This window comes from Ceratotherium simum, chromosome 5, assembly GCF_057802395.1.
Source record: "Ceratotherium simum simum isolate JZ-2026a chromosome 5, ASM5780239v1, whole genome shotgun sequence".
Lineage (NCBI taxonomy): Eukaryota > Metazoa > Chordata > Mammalia > Perissodactyla > Rhinocerotidae > Ceratotherium > Ceratotherium simum.
The window spans coordinates 69,637,501-69,656,739 of NC_141904.1; the positions used below are offsets into that span (position 1 = coordinate 69,637,501).

Consider the following 19,239-nt stretch of genomic DNA (forward strand, 5'->3'; position numbering starts at 1 on the left):
GGTGGAAAGGTCTTGAACTCCTGAACAATGTCAGAAAGGTGAAGGGAGAGACTTCTTCAGGGGAAAAAATGTTTTTTGGGAACACCCAATTTTTATTTTTCTAAAACAACTCAAAAATGCACAATAAGTGGAAAAGTCAAATTCACGAAAATATTAAGCTAGTTTTGTAAGACTCAAAGACTTGTTACCTGGGATCTGATGGGGGAAAACTTCATCCCCCTGTTCTTGAGATTTAAATTGTGAGGCTGGAATTCAATTTGCATACACCCACATTATAGATGGCAATTCCTTCTACACGTGCTCAAGTCTCTTGCACTAACTAGAGGTAATTTCACTGCGGAACATTCAGGCGTGCAAAGGAGAGCCACAAACGAGTTTGAAACAATTTATGATATCCGGCCTCCTTCGACATGTATTAGCATATACCTGGTTTCTTTAACATACACTTTGTTTTTCCAAAACCACAAACATAGTTGCTGGAATTTCATGTGGAAGTGCTTAAGGGGCTGAAAGTTAACACCTTTGTGATCCTTGCAGCCTCACGGTGGCTGTTAAACAAAAGCCTCTTTGTCGAGGCTTTCTTGAAATGTTTTCTTAACATGTTCCAAGTAGTTTTAGGCAGGGAACTAAAGTAAACAAGATGTTACCATGATAAAAACACTTGTGAAAACATTACAGAGCGCACTTAGTAGTTTCTTTCACATAAAACTCTTCACAGTTTTTAGAAGCAAAATTCACATAAAAAATTTTAAAAAGGAAATTACAATGAAATGTCCTCTACTATCTACAACCCTTGACCTTTCTGAAAGGGTCAAAGTTTCACCTCTGGGCATTTTCTTTCAACATTTCTCACCATGTCTTCTATTAGAGCACATACAAAATTTATTTTGGCTTTAATAAATAATATACATCTGACTAACATGCAAAGGAATTTCTGTTTTGACTGTTTGGAATAGTGCTTTTCTGCACAAGAAATAACCAAGAAATAAAAACTAAAAAAAAAAAACTAAAATTCCTTTCAAATGGATACTAAGAAAGGATACAAATTATACTTTTATTGGATGTTATACAAGTGATCATCTAAAAGAAAAACTAGGGGAAATGGAAATATTTTTCCCAAGCACATATGAGTACCTGGTATTTGGGAAACTGTGGGTCTGTGTCTGATTTTACATTCTAAGTTGGAAACAGGAAAATGTGGTCATGATTTAACCTTCAAATCCACTCCCTACCTTGCCAAAGAATTATATGAGCCCTTTTTTAAAAAGAGAAAGGGAAGAATTATAAATTCTTGTTTTTACTGGTAAAGATTGTGTCTTCAACTTGGTTTAAAAAGAAAAAAAACTGAAGCAAGCAGGGAGAGGATGGAAGAACGTGCCGAGCTTCACCTATCTGGATGGCACCAGGTTTGTTTTTATTTTTCTGCCGATGGAGGATTCCAAGCAACGCAGGGCTGGAGGATGTCATTCAGTTAGTAGGAGCACCTGCCGGTATCAGTTAGCTCTAACAAATATGACAGTCACATGATAACTCACGGCTGATAGATTAAAAAAAAAATCTACACTAAAACTGCAACTTGTTTTGAGAAGGAACAGGGAAATAAATGTGTACAATAGACTGGGTATCTGCTGATTCTGATAAAGCGTCCCTCTGTTGGCTGTGAGGGAAAGACAACAGCATGGTTATTTGTACAGTATTTATCTTTGAAATCAAGGGCCCTGTGGTATCCCTCCCCTCACCTTGGGAACAAACACTGCAGAACGATCACAGAAAAGAGTCAAATCTCTGGTTTTGATTTACCGACAGTTATGACATTTCTTCCTCAGGAGGGAAAAAAATATGCCTCATTTTTAGACCTGTGAGTCCTGCCCTCCCTTCCCTGAACCCCGCTCTGTTAACAGTGGCATTTTATTGTCAGATGGGATTTTTATCCTGAGTAACTGATGTTGGCCTCTCTAAAAGTTACATCTTTCTAGCCTGAGCCACAGAAGATCAGAAAACAGTTACCAAGTAAAGTCACTTTCCCCTCTCACACTCAACCCTAAAAACCAGGTGGGAGCACCCACGCCCATGTAAATATAAAAACTGCGGTTGATGAATGAAGTAACCGTGTAAGACATGCATGGATATTTTCCCCAAATATGAATAAACATGAGGGCTCTGTGAAGCCAAACGAAAATAACCCAGGATAGCAATGCAAAATATTTAGCAATGCAAAAAATGTTTCTCAGCTAAAAAACGTCATGACATCAAAAATTTTACCCAAGGTCAGAGGTCAGCAAACTGGTCCAAGAGTCCCAGCCACGCCCTTTCCTTACATCCGGCCCTTGCCTGCTTTTGTGCTACAAGGGCTGAGGTGAGTAGTTGTGACAGAGACTGTACGGCCTGCAAAAGCCTAACGTATTTACTGTCTGATCCTTTACAGAAAAAGTTTGCCATCCCTGCCCGAAGATCAAATTTAATTTTGTAGGACTTTTGATCAGAAATTTATGGTTAAAAAATTATATTAAATAACAATCTCTTTTGACACACCAATGCTTTGCGTAGTCACATCCCCTTCCCTAGGTACGTCAGAAATGTTTGGATATTTTAAGTTATCCCTCTTTAAAAAATATACTTAAGTAGTTAAGAAAAGATATATTAATATTTTTAAAGAGAACCTACTACGGGCTAGGCACTTTACACGATGTACCTTTTAATTCTAACAACCGCGAGAGGTATCATCCCAAATTACACATGCTGATGCTGAGGGTCAGAGATGCAGTGTAACAAGCTCAAAGAACACACTCATGGTAAGTGGCTTCACTACCCAATCTGCCTTTCTTCAAAGCTTTCTTTACACCTACTGCCTTAAGTAGAAAGCACACAGTTAATAAATACACACATTCTAACCAGGCGGTATTGTGTGGCAGTTAAGAGCAAGTACTATGAAGCCAGACTGCCTGGGTTTGAATCTTGACTCACCTCTAATTAGCTGTGCGACCTTGGGGAAATCACTTAACCTCTCTGTGCCTTCGTTTCCTATCTGTAGGTTGAGAGTAATACTACGATATTATCACTATAAGGTGGTTGTGAGGATTAAATGAAATTCTATATGGAAAGCACTTGGAATTGTGCCTGTTGCACAGTTCCAGCTATTTAATTATGAACTCTTAGTAGGGGAATGTAAAATTAGGGGATTAGAAGATAGGTGAGAAAAATCCGTGAAGCAACACCTAAATCAAGGTCAGAGCACTGCTACCTTTTGTTGACTAAGAGTTCCTTGAAGAATCCAAGCACCACTGGTATCAACTTGCTTGAACCGTAAGAAAATACCTCTAAAGAGGAACCACGGAAGAGAAGAGTGGGCCCAGGAGAGAGGTGCTTGCAGAGTCTACAAATCTGGCAATTTGATAAGAAATGCTTGAGACATCACTTCCCAATAATGACTCCACGATGACATCACTCAGAGGTCACATGGTGCTTGTCTGAATCACGAGCAGTACGGCAGCTCTTTCAGTCCAGTCCAGTGGAAAGCAAGGTTGGTTTCACTAAAGCCAAGGTGATTACCCGTTAGACCTCGAAGAGATGTGGCAGATGTGAATCTGCAAGAAGACTAACTTATTTTCCACTACGTTCGGCAAGATCCAGAAACCTCAAGACAGCTCTGAATTTCCAAGAGCTAAAATCATGCTGTAGAGGAAAATCAAAACCCTGAATTTGTCACACACGGCCGATCAACGTGTAACTCAGGAAAGCACCAAGAGAACTCTGAGTTCTACAGGGTTTTTTCTTATGCAGCATTTACTCTCCCTTTGCTGGTTTACAGTACTTACTTTTTACTCTTGGGCACTAAGTCACTCATCCCTAGCCCCCATGCGGTTCACGTGGGGCGAACATCTCCTTCTGCTCTGAAGGTGGGCACGTGATGCAGACCTGGCTACATCATTGGGATTGGCTCAAAGCTCGAACACATGACTCAATTTGGGCCAATGACAGTCTGTCCAGGACTTCTTCTGGAACTAAGGGAAAAGGGATGCACTCTGGGACTGATAAACTTGTGCTACGTAAATTTATCATCTTCTTGTCCACTTGGAAAAAGCCCAAGAATGAAGGCAGCACAGAAGAAAAGAGAGCTACCAGACAAAGAAGCAATACTCCATAACCTTGCTTAAGCACCTGGATCCAGCCATGCTTGAAGGCAGCTGTACCACTGGACTTCCTAGTTACAGGAAGCCAATCGTCATCCCTCATCCACCACCCTCCTGACCTTTTTCGGCTTAAACCAATTTACGTTGCACTTCTATAGCTTGCAAACAAAAGTCTTCTGACAAATATGTCAATAAATAAACACTAGGAAATAAACAAGCAGCAGCTGCAGGTTCATAGTAGGCATTCCAATTCCACCGAGCAGACATGAACTGAGAACACCGCATGTCATGTGCAAAACCACAATCAATAACCGATAGGTGGTTTCTTATACAAGAGCCAGACTCCTAACGTCCTTAGAAGAGAAAAGGGCTTTTTTATAGGAATCAAGTCTAAGCCTCAATTCTAATGATCTTTAGATTCTTTTCTTTAGTACTAGATGTGGTTTGAAAGTGTGCTGTCTCTTTGTGGAGGTATGTTTAAAAAAAATAATAATATATATACACACAGACACACACACATATATAATCACACAGTCATGCACTGCATAACGACATTTCGAGCAACGACAGACTACATATACGATGGTGGTCTTATAAGATTAGTATCATATAACCTAGCTATGTAGTAGGCTATACCACCCAGGTTTGTGCGAGTACACTCTATGATGTTCGCATACTGGCAAAATCCCCTGATGACGCATTTCTCAGAACCTGTCCCTTTCATTAAGCAATGCATGACTGTATATGTGCATATACATATATGTATGTATATGCTTTATATATGTATGTGTATATGTATGCTGTGATTATTTATAAATTATCTAATTGTCAGATCACATGATAAATGGACTTATGATTAGAGTGGAAATACTTAGGCTATTAACAAAATTTTTTAAATGAGTCAAAATTGGAAAATTGCCCTTTTCCCTTGCGACTCTAAAACTGATGCATCACTGAGAATGTTGATACCAATTTTACAGCTCTAGAGACTATATAGAAATAAATCATATTTACAGATGTTTATCGGCCATTCTATAGATGAGTAAACTTAGCATCAAGATAATTATCAAAGCTACCACTGGCGCAGAAGGTGAAATCAGAATCTAAAACTGGTTTCTGCCAAGATCTTTTTCTCTCATCTAAAAACAATTAGGCAGATGATCAGGAAATAACAAAATAAAGATTCTATAATGAGTGATTTATAAGAGAACAAAGCCCAATAGCATTAACTTGAATCATAATCATTGTAAAGGACTGTTGCTTATTTTAAAATAAAGTGTCACTGCTCTTGATTGTTGATATTTAGAAACAATTTTAGATATCTCTTTTTAAAAAATTATAAGTACCTTCAGTTTTTAATGATCACATAATATTCACGAAGTAAAAGATTAAAGCTGGGTAGCTATGAAATAAATTCACAGGCTTCCATTCATTACTCAAAAAATGATATTCACCAAAACCACTTACTGGTAACACCAGATATATCTCTAAGGGTGGCTTTACTACAATATTTGTATCTAGGTCCATAAAGATAGGTATAGAGACTGTTCTAATAATATAAAGACTGCACCAAACCAGACACCTGCTGGTAAATCAGCCTGCCTCTATTTCCTGGGGCTTGAATGAGCGAGAAAAGCAGAGGGAAAGCGCCCCCCCCCCCAACACCTGATGTGTAAACCATCATGCACCTAGATATACTGGAGATATATGTGCCTATGTTTGTTTGTTGCATGATATATAAATATATTAAATACAATGTAATATTATATTCAGTCCATACATCAATGATTCAATGGTATTATGAATATATTTATGTGATGTCAATAATGCAGGGCAATTTAGCTTAAAGATTTTTTTTTTTTTGGTGAGGAGATCAGCCTTGTGCTAACATCTGCCAATCCTCCTCCTTTTTTTTTTTTTTTATTTTTTGCTGAGGAAGACTGGCCCTGGGCTAACATCTGTGTCCATCTTCCTCCACTTTATATGGGACGCCGCCAGAGCATGGCTTGCCAAGCAGTGCGTCGGTGCGCGCCCGGGATCCAAACCGGCGAACCCCAGGCCGCCGCAGCGGAGTGCAAGCACTTAACCGCTTGCACCACCGGGCTGGCCCCTAGCCTAAATATTTTTAAAGGACGAGAAATTACAGGGAAACATTAAGGTAAGGGAGATATTAAGACGTAGTGCAGGAGCATTTCACTTCAGCTGTGAGAGGATTAACCTATCATTCACTTACAGAGAGACTTTACCAGTGTTAGAGATTTAAATGGGACAACCCAAGTTTTAGGCATACTTGAACTGCAGAAAGTAAACTTATTCCCTTCTCCCTATAAGGACAACAATCAGAACAAAAGTCAACACCAATACAGAAAGATGAGAATTAAGTTGGTAGCATTTCCTCAGCATCTATTGCTTAAGTTTTTAAAGTCATTTATATAAAAACAAATAAGAGGCCCAATGACCAAGCTACAATTGGCCAGTAATTGACATCAATTTTATAAAATTAGAGTCAGTGCGTTATGTCATTGATTTAGTTATGTGTAGGGACATGAATAAAAGTGAAAACTAATTATTTCAAGTTTAATATGGGGAGAATTTTTATTTAGTCACTGAAGTCATTCTGAAAAAAACAGGTAAACACAGGCTCTTACTAAGAGTATCAAAACTGCCCTTGGGCGTAAATCTTTTCCCTTTGCAATGCAAGCCTCGATAGATTCTGTAACTATTCCTATGACAGTGTGCTAGACCTGGTGATTTAGAGTCCACTCTCAAAATGGTAGCGTGAAACCCTCCATCAAAAAGGCATTTTATGAGGAAAAGCATGAACAGTGGGAGGTAATGGCTATGTAAAAGAAGAAAGCAATATAAAATCATTCTTACTTTAGAAACGATTGGAAATCTTCGCACACTGCTTCACAGCCTGGCCACTTGCATACGCCATGTCCATAGAGAGGATGGCTATGGGAATGCTCCTCGTGGGACAAACTGAAAGAAAACACACAGAGGGCAAGAGAATGAATTTGCTGCCAAAAACCATCCCACCAGACATAAAAGCAAGAGGAGTGAGCCCACCTGGCCAAATGTGGACATGAATGAATCTGTGCTTTCCTTCCCCCTGGAATTTACTAATTAATTCTGCATTGTTATTTAAAAGCAAGAGTTAATTCCAAAGTGGGAACAGTCCAATGTTAGACATGTACCACCAAGTATGAAAAATGTTAGACAGGCTTTTGTTAGAAGCAAAGCTCTCTACTCAAACTGCAAAGGATGCTTTAAAAAGCTAGAACTTATCACTTAATCTACATAATGAAAATTACAAAATCTTTGAGTTTCTCTTGTTGTTTTCTACCCAAAATGTTACACATTTCTTCCTCCCCCCTTCCACCACAAACTGCTTTCGCGTAACTGTACAATCTTCTCATAAGTTAATTTTGTCAGGCAAAGAATAGTGCAATTAAATAATTTAAGAATAATAAAATAATTTTGAAAGACAAATATATCCAAGTAGATGATTAGCTTAAAAAAAAAAGAAAAAGGTACTAGTGGCAGGAAGATTATATCCCTAAAAACACTGACAGCAAGAGTGAGAGAACACTTGGCATGACCACGAAGGGGTTAATCCTCCAGTGGGGTTCCAATCAATACGTAATGATTTGGCCACACGGATCCAAGTCATGGGACGCTTTGATCCGCGCCATGTGGTGCTTGGGGAAGTGTATCTGTTGCGCTCGCTGATGAACCATATTCTCAAATATTTTCTCTATTAGATTTCTGCATCCAGACTTCTTTCAGACAAATTATTTTTACAGTCGTTTCGTTTCCATAACCTTAGATTCCATCACATAGAAATGCAAAACTAACACTGAGAGTCCTGTTTTGTACTCAAGCACATTCTCTTCAAGGAACGGGGTATTTTGCAACTTACTCCACTGCTTCTGCCTGACTTTGAACTTCAAGCACAGTGAATTATGATTACACACACACACACACACACACACGAGGGGCCTGTATTTTATATTGCCACTAGGAAGCGTATTCATATATTTTACTGATTCACATTCATAGAGCAGACATACACAAATGCCACTTGTCCCTGACTTATAATTAATCCACAGTGAGTATATTATGAACATTTAAACTAAGGATCATTAACAGTAAACACACACACACACAGAACAAGACCTTATCAAAGATCAACTGGTCTCCCTATGGCTTTTGAATGATTTTGCTGGAAATCTAATATAATGTGAAAATAATGACAAACTATTTTGTCTTCAAACAGAAAATAAATCTGGAAACAAAAAAAAAAAAAAAAAAAAAATTTCACAAATCTAACTTATGACAGCACTGAAAAGGTGCCCCTCGTGGGAGAAAAGAATAACACATGTGAAATAAGGTAGCTATAGTGAGGTTTATAAAGCCCAATGATAAATGATATTCTCTAAGCAGTTAAGAGGGTAAAATTCCATTGGATTGAAGGAAAGATGCATGTATCTTATACCTATCCATCTTCATCTTTAGATTTTTTAAAGAATAAAATAGATATGACTATATAAGATGATGGAAGTTAAACATTATGGTAATCACATCACAACGTATGTAAGTCAAATCAATGCTGTACAACTGATACAATGCTGTATGTCAATTATATCTCAGTAAAACTGGAAAAAATAGATATGATCCAAAAAAAGAATTTTTAAAAATTACTGACAATATTTGAAATTAAAGAATCCTTCTAAGGACTAGAATCTCAGATATTCTGAGGGAAGGAAATCATTTAAAAAGAAAATTGTTCCTACCAATAGCTAAAAACAACAACAAAAAAAACTAACCGTAATATTTTCTATCAATTTTATTAAGATTATTTAAATTATTTTCATGTTAAAAGTTAATATATTTGTTGTAGAAAACTTGAAAAATATTAAAAAGAAAAAAATTACTCTCAAATACACACACACATTTTTGACAAACCAAGCCATGAGGATTTATATCATTCTTTCATATTTAACATCATTTTGTAAATAATTTCTCCTGTTATCAACTAATCTTCAAAAATCTTATTTACTGACACGTAGCAGTCCCTCATATACCACCTTAGCTCTAGTTACATGCCAAAATTTATCTCACCAATCCTCTATTTTGGACATTGCGATTCCCTCCATGTTTCCTATATTTATGAATGTTACAAATAAAATTTACCAAACTAAACACCCCAGTATATAACTGATTTTGACCAGAAGATATATTCAGAGAAATGGAATCACTCAATTAATGAGTACAAAGTTTTAAAATTCATTATGAATACTCTATTAAATTGCTCTTGAGAAATGCTACATGCTGAGTATATTCTCAGCCATTATACATATTTTGTGTGATTCTTTAAGTTGGAAACAAGGAGTCTCAACTAGTTAGGATATAAAATTAATATCACTAGTTAAAAACTGCAAATGGTTGCTCTACTGTGCTTCTTGGGTTAAGCTGAGTGTTCTGAAAATAACAGTATGAAAGAAAATGTGCGTTCACTAGAGGAATTTATGACTAGAAATAAAATGTACATGACTTAACATGTTTGCCATTTTCCCCCACATCCCTCCGTTTTCTGGTTAACTTATCTGTGAAGGCTCCATGACCTGAATAAAAACCACTCTCCTTTAAGAATTTATTTTTTAGCTCAACTTGGTATCCTTATTTCAAAGTAAGGACAGGTGAGAACTCACTGATGCCGTAGAAGGACATCTGTTACACCTAAGTCTAGAGAAACTCAAACTCCCCTCACACGCACACATATTTACACACTCAGAAGACCTCTTGAAAATGTGCCTCTATATTAAAACCATATTTTTCATTATGAAAAGATCATACGCTCTTATTTTAAAAAGTTCATATGACACTGAGTTGGCTACTGAGGAAAATCTACTCCCCGCTCCACTCCACTCCCACCCCACACTTAATAACCCCACCCTAGATGACACCGCTAACACTCCGGTACCTTACCGAGCTGCACTTTTCTTCTAACGTATTACTAGTTTACAAAAATGGACACATACTTTACATACTACTGTCACTTGCTTTTCATATTTAATATATAATTGGATACTTTTAAGTATAGAATTGTCTGAAATAAAGCATTTGGCTTCAGAAGGAAAAGGAATAGACTGGCAGTGGTGCCCTGACAGAATCTCTCTGGAAAGACATATAAGATACTGTAAAAATTATGGGAGTCATGGATGGCAGGGAAACTGAATTTTTACCACATCGTTTTTTACATCTTTTGAAGTTTTTATTTTGTGTGTTGTAGGAATTCTTTTGCTCTGTAATTGTTAATTTTTCATATATACATATACACACAAAATCAAGTGCTTTGCAGGACTCGATTTTCAGACTGCCATTTGCTCTGACGGTGGCATAGCGAATGCCACACACTCACTGCATGTGTGGCTGAGTCTCACTTCTGGCCTTTGAGTCATTCTGTATGAAGCACCATCAGATACCACCAGCTGGACCTCTGAATGGGAGCTTTTCTGTTTCATCAGAAAAGTAGAACAAGCATTTATATTCTTACTGCCTTTTGGGACTTGCCAAAAAGGGACAAGAAGGGAAATAAAAAAATGAGTACAAGAATTTTTTAACTTGAATTCATTTAGAATTACATTTACAGCACGAAACATGGTGAAAAAATGATGATCTGAGCATCTGATGAGCAGATAAAGCCTGTGAACCTAATCACTTAAATAAACTGTTGAAGCATAACTCACCAATGTGAGAAGTATGACTTCCGAACAGCTGCCAAGGTCAGTGATGAATAAAGATGTATTTGATTTTGAAGGGATTTGAACGTTTGCCCCCAAATTAAATTTTTAAAAATTTAGGGTCAATTGTTTAATGAAGTAATTTTTACTATAAACTCCCAGGATGAAAACTCCTAGGGGCAGGGATCGTGTCTAATTCATCTCTACATTCTCAGTATCTCACACAGAACGTGGGCTCAGCAAATGTTAGATGGATTCATGAATGAACAGACAGTAAATAATATTATCCTATTTAATTTCTATGTGGATATACACTCAGTTAGTGTTTGCCTTTTTTTTTCTTGAAGGTAAGGACCAGAATGATGCCAATCCACTTGAGAAAACAGCGTTTTGACACTTTCTATTATTTAATTTTATTCTGAATATATGAAATACAAATAGTATGCAATGGAAAAAAGCCAATTGATTTAAATTTCTCTTGATAATCCTTTATATGTAAAAATTAAATATATTTTTAACACAAGAATAGTGATAGCATTTCAGATTAGAAAGAACCAACTTGCTTTGAGAAGTATAGTTACATATAAATATGTAATATGTAATAATGTTACATAAATAAGTTACATAAATATGTAATAACAATCCCTGACATTACATGATATTAAATACAGTATATATTCAGGATGGTGTAACAGTGTCACTCTCAATGAGATTTATTTAAGAATTTTTTCTGTTTATTCTTTTTTATATCAAAGTATAGTGGCCAGAGCCTTAACTTCAACACTGACTTCAGCCTTTGAGAAGATTTTATATGATAGTTATGGTTCTTCAATGGTAACTATTCACTATTACTTTCCCAAGTTCACTGCTTCACCAAAACCGGGAACTAGATTCATTAAATTCACCTGCTAAAACTAAGAACAACTTCTTTGCAGCATGCAGTCTTCAGTGGTCCTTACACTATGAGTCTTGTAAGCTAATTTTCCCTGTGGTGACCAAGAGGAGAATAATCTTTGAAGGAGATGAAAAGAATAGAGACCTCACTATACCCTAAGACATTTCCTGCCAACGTCAATGCCAACGTTCCTTTCTCCTGAAGGCACATTCTCGGCTTTTCCTGTGCTCTGACCCAAGCTCTCGTCAGTCTTCTAAGTCTCCTCCAATTTGTTTTTTCCCTTTTCCAAATGTATCCTCTCTCTGTTTTCTTCCTCTCTAAATTTCTGATTCATCTGTAACAAAAGGCTGCATCTGTGCCCATTAGGGTTTATACCTTCTCCCCCACCTCCCCCCCCAAAAAAATCAACCCAAAATTAGAAATTGTATTTTATTTCACTTGCATGTTGTTCTCTGAATTAAGTTATTTAAGACTCTTGGTCATTCACGGGCTGGCCCCGTGGCTTAGCGTTTAAGTGTGTGCGTTCTGCTACTGGCGGCCCGAGTTCGGATCCCGGGCGCGCACCAACGCACTGCTTCTCCGGCCATGCTGAGGCTGCCTCCCACATACAGCAACTAGAGGGACGTGCAACTATGACACACAACTATCTACTGGGGCTTCGGGGAGGAAAAAAGAGGAGGATTGGCAATAGATGTTAGCTCAGAGCCAGTCTTCCTCAGCAAAAAGAGGAGGATTAGCATGGATGTTAGCTCAGGGCTGATCTTCCTCACAAAAAAAAAAAAAAAAAAGACTCTTGGTCATTCTCCAATCACTTAAAATTACGAAATATATTTTTCTTTTTTAAGTTTTATTGAGGTATAATTCAGATACCATACAATTCATTCATTTAAAGTGTATAATTCAATGGTTTTGAATATATTCACAGGGTTGTGAAACCATCACCATGATATAATTTTAGAACATTTTTATCACACCAAAAAGAATCCTGCATCCATTAGCAGTCACTCCTCATTTCTTCCCAATTCCCAGCTCCTGCCAACCACTAATGACTTTCTGTTTCTAGAGATTTGCCTATTCTGGACATTTCATATAAATGGAATCATACAATATGTGGTCTTTTATGTCTGGCTTCTTTCAGTGAGCATAATGTTTTGGAGGGTCATCCACATTGTAGCATGTATCAGTGCTTCATTTCTTTCTTTCTTTCTTTTTTTGTTTGTGCAGAAGATTAGCCCTGAGCTAACAACTGTTGCCAATCCTCCTCTTTTTGCTGAGAAAGAATGGCTCTGAGCTAACATCTGTGCCCATCTTCCTCTATTTTATGTGGGACACAGTCACAGCACAGCTTGATAAATGGTGCGTAGGTCCACGCCTGGGATCCGAACCTGCAAACCCCATGCCGCCGAAGCAGAGCACAAGAATTTAACCAATACGCACGGGCGGGACCCTTCATTTCTTTTTTTATGGTTGAATACTATTCTGTTTCTATGTATATAATACATTTTGTTTATCCATTCATCTGTTGATGAACCTTTGGGCTGTTTCCACATTTTGGCTTTTGTGAATAGTGCTGATATGAAAATACATGTACATGTACTTGTTTGAGTGTATGTTTCCAATTATTTTGGGTATGTATCTAGGAGTAGAATTGTTGGGTCATTCTATGGTTAACATTTTGAGAAACGGCCAGACTATTTTTCAAAGCAGCTGTACTACTTTATATTCTCACCAGCATTGTTTAAGGGTTCTAATTTCTCCACATCCTTGCCAACACTTGTTGTTATGTCTTTATTTTAGCCATCCAGGTGCATGTAAAGTGGTACCTTTTTGGGCTTTTGATTTGTCTTTACTTGGTGATTAATGACATTGAGCATCTTTTCACGTGCTTCTTGGCCATTTGTATATCTCCTTTAGAAAGACGTCTCTTCAGATCCTTGCCCATTTTTAAAAATTGGGTTATCCTTTTATTGTTGAGCTGCAAAAGTATTTTTAATATATATAGTTTCTGCATGCAAGTCCACTATGAGGTATATGATTTGCAAATATTTATTTCCATTTTGTGGACTATCTTTTCAGTTTCTTGATGGTGTACTCTGAAGCACAGAAAGTTTTCAATTTTGATGAAGTCAATTTATCTATCTTTTTTCTTTGGTTCCTTGTGCTTTTAGTGCCACATCTAAGAAACTACTGACTAATTCAAAGTAACGAAGATTTATGTTTCCTACGTTTTCTTCTAGGAGCTTTAGCCCTCACATTTAATCCATTTTGGGTTAATTTTTGTATATTACGTGAGGTAGGGGTCCTACTTCATTCTTTTGCATGTTGTCCCAGCACTGTTTGATGAAAAGATCATTCTATCCTAATGAATTTTCTTGGTCCCTTTACCAAAAGCCAATTAAACATAAATGCAAGGTTTGGAGTATTTGTTTTCCTTTACTTTTGCTAGATTTCTTTTCCCCAATATACTGCTCTTATCCTCAAAAGAATTTATACTTATATTATAAAATAACTTTTGAAATTACATTAAATTATAAATTTTGAAGTTTGATGGGGGAGAAAGAGATAAATTTTTAATAAAAGTAAAACCTTAACAACTAAACTTTTCAAAGAATAAGTGCCTAGGGGCAATTTTGTTTACCAGACCCTACTGATCCTTTGTGTGCTGAAAAATCTTTCCAGAATGTGCTTCGCGGATCTCTCTGCTCATCATATAAATGGAGTGCGACTTAACCTTTTATTGAGGGCCAGCAGTCTCCATGGGGAGGGTTGGGAGCTAGGTGAATGAAGACCTCATTTCTCATTAAAGATGTGCTAATAACCAGGAACACTGCAAGTCATTTAACTGCCCTGCCCTCCATTTCCTCATTTGAAAACCGAAAGGAATCACAGAAGATGACCTGTGTTGCTCCTCCCAGTGGTAAAACCTCCACCAAACTTCCACCAAAGACATGCAGACAGAATGGGGAGTGGGCACAGATGACATATCTCGTTATTGACAGATGAATAAGGAGTATGGGCCGGCCCCATGGCTTAGTGGGTAAGTGCGCGCGCTCCAATACTGGCGGCCGCGGTTTGGATCCCGGGCACGCACCGATGCACCACTTGTCAGGCCATGCTGAGGCCACGTCCCACATACAGCAACTAGAAGGATGTGCAGCTATGACATACAACCATCTACTGGCACTTTGGGGGAGGAAAAAAAAAGATGAATAAGGAGTAGGTGCTTAATGACTGTTGGTTAAAGGAACGAACGAGATCTATGCCTTCCAGTGAGGAGTAATGGAGTCCTGCTGCTGTGGAGGAGGAAGCTCTTCTCTTCTAAACCATTCCCCACCCGCTGCAAAGACACACACCAAAAAGCACAACTAATCCTCTTTCCCACCTCCTTTGACTCAGAAGCTGTTCTGCCTCCCTACCTTCCCCACTGGCCACCTTCCTCCTTCCCACCGTTTTGGCCTTTCATCCAGCCAGCCAACATTAACGGAACGCGGGCCCCGAGATGGGCACCCAGGATACTAACAGTGAAGTTCTCTGACAAACTCCCTCTGTGCCTCCCTATGGCTCAAGTCTCTTCTCGTCTGTCTTCTTTCTCATCCTCTGGTCTCATGTCCACGTGCACATGCTTCTTTATGTCCACCCCACCACAGTGTCAGCCACAGCATCTTCCTCTCTTAGACGCGGCACAGCCTATGATTTCGGCTAGGGGGCAAGGGCTGCTTGTTCCCAGCCAAAACATGAAACTATTCCAGATACATCAGGTTTCCAGAAAGGTGATCTCTTGATACACAGATCCAGGGCTATCTATTAATAAAAAGGGCCTTACACTAAATCATGATCATAACAACAGAAACCACTACTATTTTAAAGCTTTTTCTTTTATTTGTTTAATTCTTTAATGACAACTGACACAAAAATGATCCTACTTTCTCTCTCTTCCGTTTTTAGTTCCTATCACATATCCCTGCCTTCTACGTGGCTACCATATCCTACTTTCAGTGAGATTTAAGTAATGTCAAGGATTTCTTAGGCTGAACATGGGCATATGAATTTCATTTCTAGTGATAAAGTGATATCTGAAAATAAAATATAATTAGAATCCAGATTCTCTTATCAAATATTTGTGATAAATACAATGAGTCAACTTGAATGATACCCAACTAGGTGAGTTGCCTTTGGAACCTGATCACAGATGACCTTATAAAGAAGAGCAACGTAGATCCACAATAGCAAAAGGGATGATTACTTAAATATCTAGCACATTCTTCCATTTTAGAGTTTATTTCTGATATTTTTCGTAAATCTCCTCAAAATCAGCCAGAAGTCAAATCCCAGTCTCTTGCAGAAAAATAAACTGACAGGTCAAGTTTCTTCATGTGTTATAGGGTAGTACTGGGGGAACAGGTCTTATACCTGCCTACAAAAGTGTAAATGATTGTGGGAACCGATGGGGAAATGATGATGCGAGCTCTGCCATTTTTTCTCCTGGTACCCTTGTAAAAATGACCTTTCTCCTTTAACTTTCACCAAAAACATTTCGAGAAGCAGATGGGCTTCTTATTTCACACTGAAGAGTTGGGAGATGCTTTAGACACTGCATTTCTAGCATCCTGCCTTAATTTTTGCTTTTCACTCATCACAGAAATACACCATTCTACGTGTTTATTAACCAGTTTTCCAAAAGTAAGTTGGCAGCCAGTTCTATAATCTTACTGCAAAGAGAAGGGTGTTTTACTAAAGCCTATTAAAGGCCTAGTCTAGAGTGACGAAAGATGGAGTTCTCTACAAACTGGAACACACACACACACCATTCTCTCTCTTTCCCTCTCTCATGCAGTGAATCCTTGACTCTCCTTCCCCAGAACGCTCATCATCTCAATTTTCTGCTGCTTTTCAAATCATGTTTAATTAGAGGATTTCACATTCCCTTGTGATATGATATTCATGAGTAAAACTTGCAATTGGAGTGACTGTGAATTAGTCTATTAACTGGCCAGATTTGTGCTTTTAAACAATGATGGAGATTATTGTTATTATCTGCTCTCAATATTGTGCCTGGAGATGTGAGGGCTACCTTAACTAACTTTACATCTGAAATACAAGCTATTAACCATTTATATCCTGGGTTTTTTTTTTTCTCTTTGAATTACAAATTATGTTGAATGAAATACAGGGTCACCCTTCTGCAATGGTCCTCAGGGCAGGGCCCACTAAAGTGGTGGGTTGGGTAAGTCTGAGTGATATAGAAATGCCCCAACTTTTTTAGTTACAGATTCACGCTCATGTGTACTAGAACAAAAATTTGACTAATATATCAGATTAGTGACTTCTCAGTGGTAACTTTTTATGAAACCTATCTAAGTTAGTCAATTGTAAGTAAAATAGTAAGTAAAAAGTAGTAATAGGTATATGCAGATATGGCAAAAATTGAAGATGGCAGGAGAATGACTCAAAGATTGTTGACTAGGCCCAAAGGATTATAATCGTGTCTACGGGTAAAAACACACACAATCTTCCTTTCTACATCGCTCTGCCTAGAGTAATGCTTCTCAAATTTTATTAAGTGTATAAATCGCCTGGAGAGCTTTTTAATATGCAGATTCTGACTTAGTAGTTCTGGGGTGGGGCCCAAGACTATGCACAGCTAACAAGCTCCTGGATGATGCCAACAGTGTTGTGCCAGGGACTACAACATTGAGCACTAACGATCTTGTTTTCTGTTCTGTATCTGACCCAAAAACGATTGTGCTTAAAGAAACACTCGTGAAAAAGCCCTCTCTATTAACTGTGGATTGAAATGCAAGTTGGAAGTGGATAAATATGGAAAGGGGAGGCACTGGTCAACCTCAGCAGGCAATACTTGCAAACTCATAAAAACTCTCACTGGCACAAAGTCATTTAAGAATTATATGCGAGTCTTTTTTTTTTTTTTAATATAAAAGAGGTAAGACTGAAGGAAGTTAGCACAAGGAAAAAGTAATTTCCTGTTTCTGTTTAACAAACATCAACCTTACATTCGCACAGATCTGTTGAGTGATTTGGTCAGTGAATAATGTTTGCCAGGTATCATATTGATCAGGAAAACCCTGGTGTAAACTGTTGAGTCAGGGGGTTTGACAACAACTCAAAACTTCACAGTTCCCAAACTCGAGGTCTGCCTTAGGAATCCTCTAAGCCTGGGTGGAAGGGTACCTAACCTGCAAGTAGAGGATGTGTATGTGAATAAGCAGGATCTTGAATTAATGTTTTAGGAAGAAAAGTGATAGTTTTGGGCTTTTTTAGGAAACCAGGGTATACCATGAAAGCATGGTTTCAATCCACTTGGCATAGTAGCATATTCAGTCAAGGCCCTTCTCCTTGGCAAAAAGGGAATCCTACAAAAATATTCCAATATGTGACATCCATGCACTCAACGGTGGCCCACACAGCATCAACAGGAGCAAGAATGCATATCTTCAAAAACTGGCAGATTTATTTTAATTCGTATTAGACAAAAATATATCTAATATCTCCAACCTCTGATTTCACAGATATCATTTCTTAGGATGAGGCTTATTTTACTTAAATTAAAAAATGACTCAATTTAAAGAAAATAATATAAGTAATAATATAAGCAGATATGGCAAACCTCATGACAATGGGACACATATTCAAATGACTAAAGTTTGGGAAAACAAAAGCTCACGAAGATCCTCAAGGAGATCCAGTCTGCAGCTGGATTAACTTCTTATGTTGACAACAAACCAGTGGCAAGTCTCTGAAGACACACTGTAATTTGAATTTTCAATGGGGAAGGAAGAGCCTCAGGGTCATCCGGGACTTATGGGATAAAGACCTACAAAGGCCACAACAGCACAGTGCAGCGCTTCTAGGACTAGAACCTATCATTCAGGGTCTAGGAACATCTCATGTAGCCTGTAGATGCGACTAGTAATTGGCTGCTTTTCCAATGGTAAGAACCCGAGGCTGGGTGCCACGATAGGTCATAAGCTTGGCAGCTACTTTCTTTACCATCCACATCACCAATCTGCCCCATCTCCCTTTTTAGCTACACTGGGCAAAACATACCATCCTGATTCCCAGACGCCAGGAGTATGTGGCACAGGAGGACAATGGAGGAGAGAATGAGAGCTTGAGGATCTGAGGCTGGTTGCTGTGTTCCGATCAGTCAATCACAAACACAGAGCAGGCGATGACAAAGGCAGAAAAAGCCTATGTTTGCATGGTGACGAGTAAAGGAATAAATAAAGGAAAAGAACAAGAGGAGGCAGAAGTCCAGCTTTTGTTTCTGCCACCAATAAGGGCTATTCTGAGTTTATAAGGGAGAGTTTACCACTGGCAGCATTAACACTGGGATCTTGTTAAGAAAACAGAATGCTTTCCAAAGAGTGGCTGTGAGCAACTGTGTCAATACAGACATAGGGACTACTAATCCAAAAATTATTAACACCATTAGGCAGGCATTCTCATT

At 38.1% G+C, this 19,239-nt stretch overlaps 1 protein-coding gene across 19 annotated transcripts in view; it reads right to left on the reverse strand.

Moving 5' to 3' along the window:
• FOXP1 (forkhead box P1) overlaps positions 1-19,239 on the reverse strand; it is a 577,255-nt gene that overhangs the window by 49,855 nt on the left and 508,161 nt on the right. For all 19 annotated transcript variants that reach the window (XM_087431333.1, XM_087431334.1, XM_087431327.1 and 16 more), the window contains one exon: positions 7,008-7,112. In XM_087431333.1, coding sequence (XP_087287459.1) covers positions 7,008-7,112 — 105 coding nt within the window. The remainder of the gene's footprint in view (positions 1-7,007; positions 7,113-19,239) is intronic.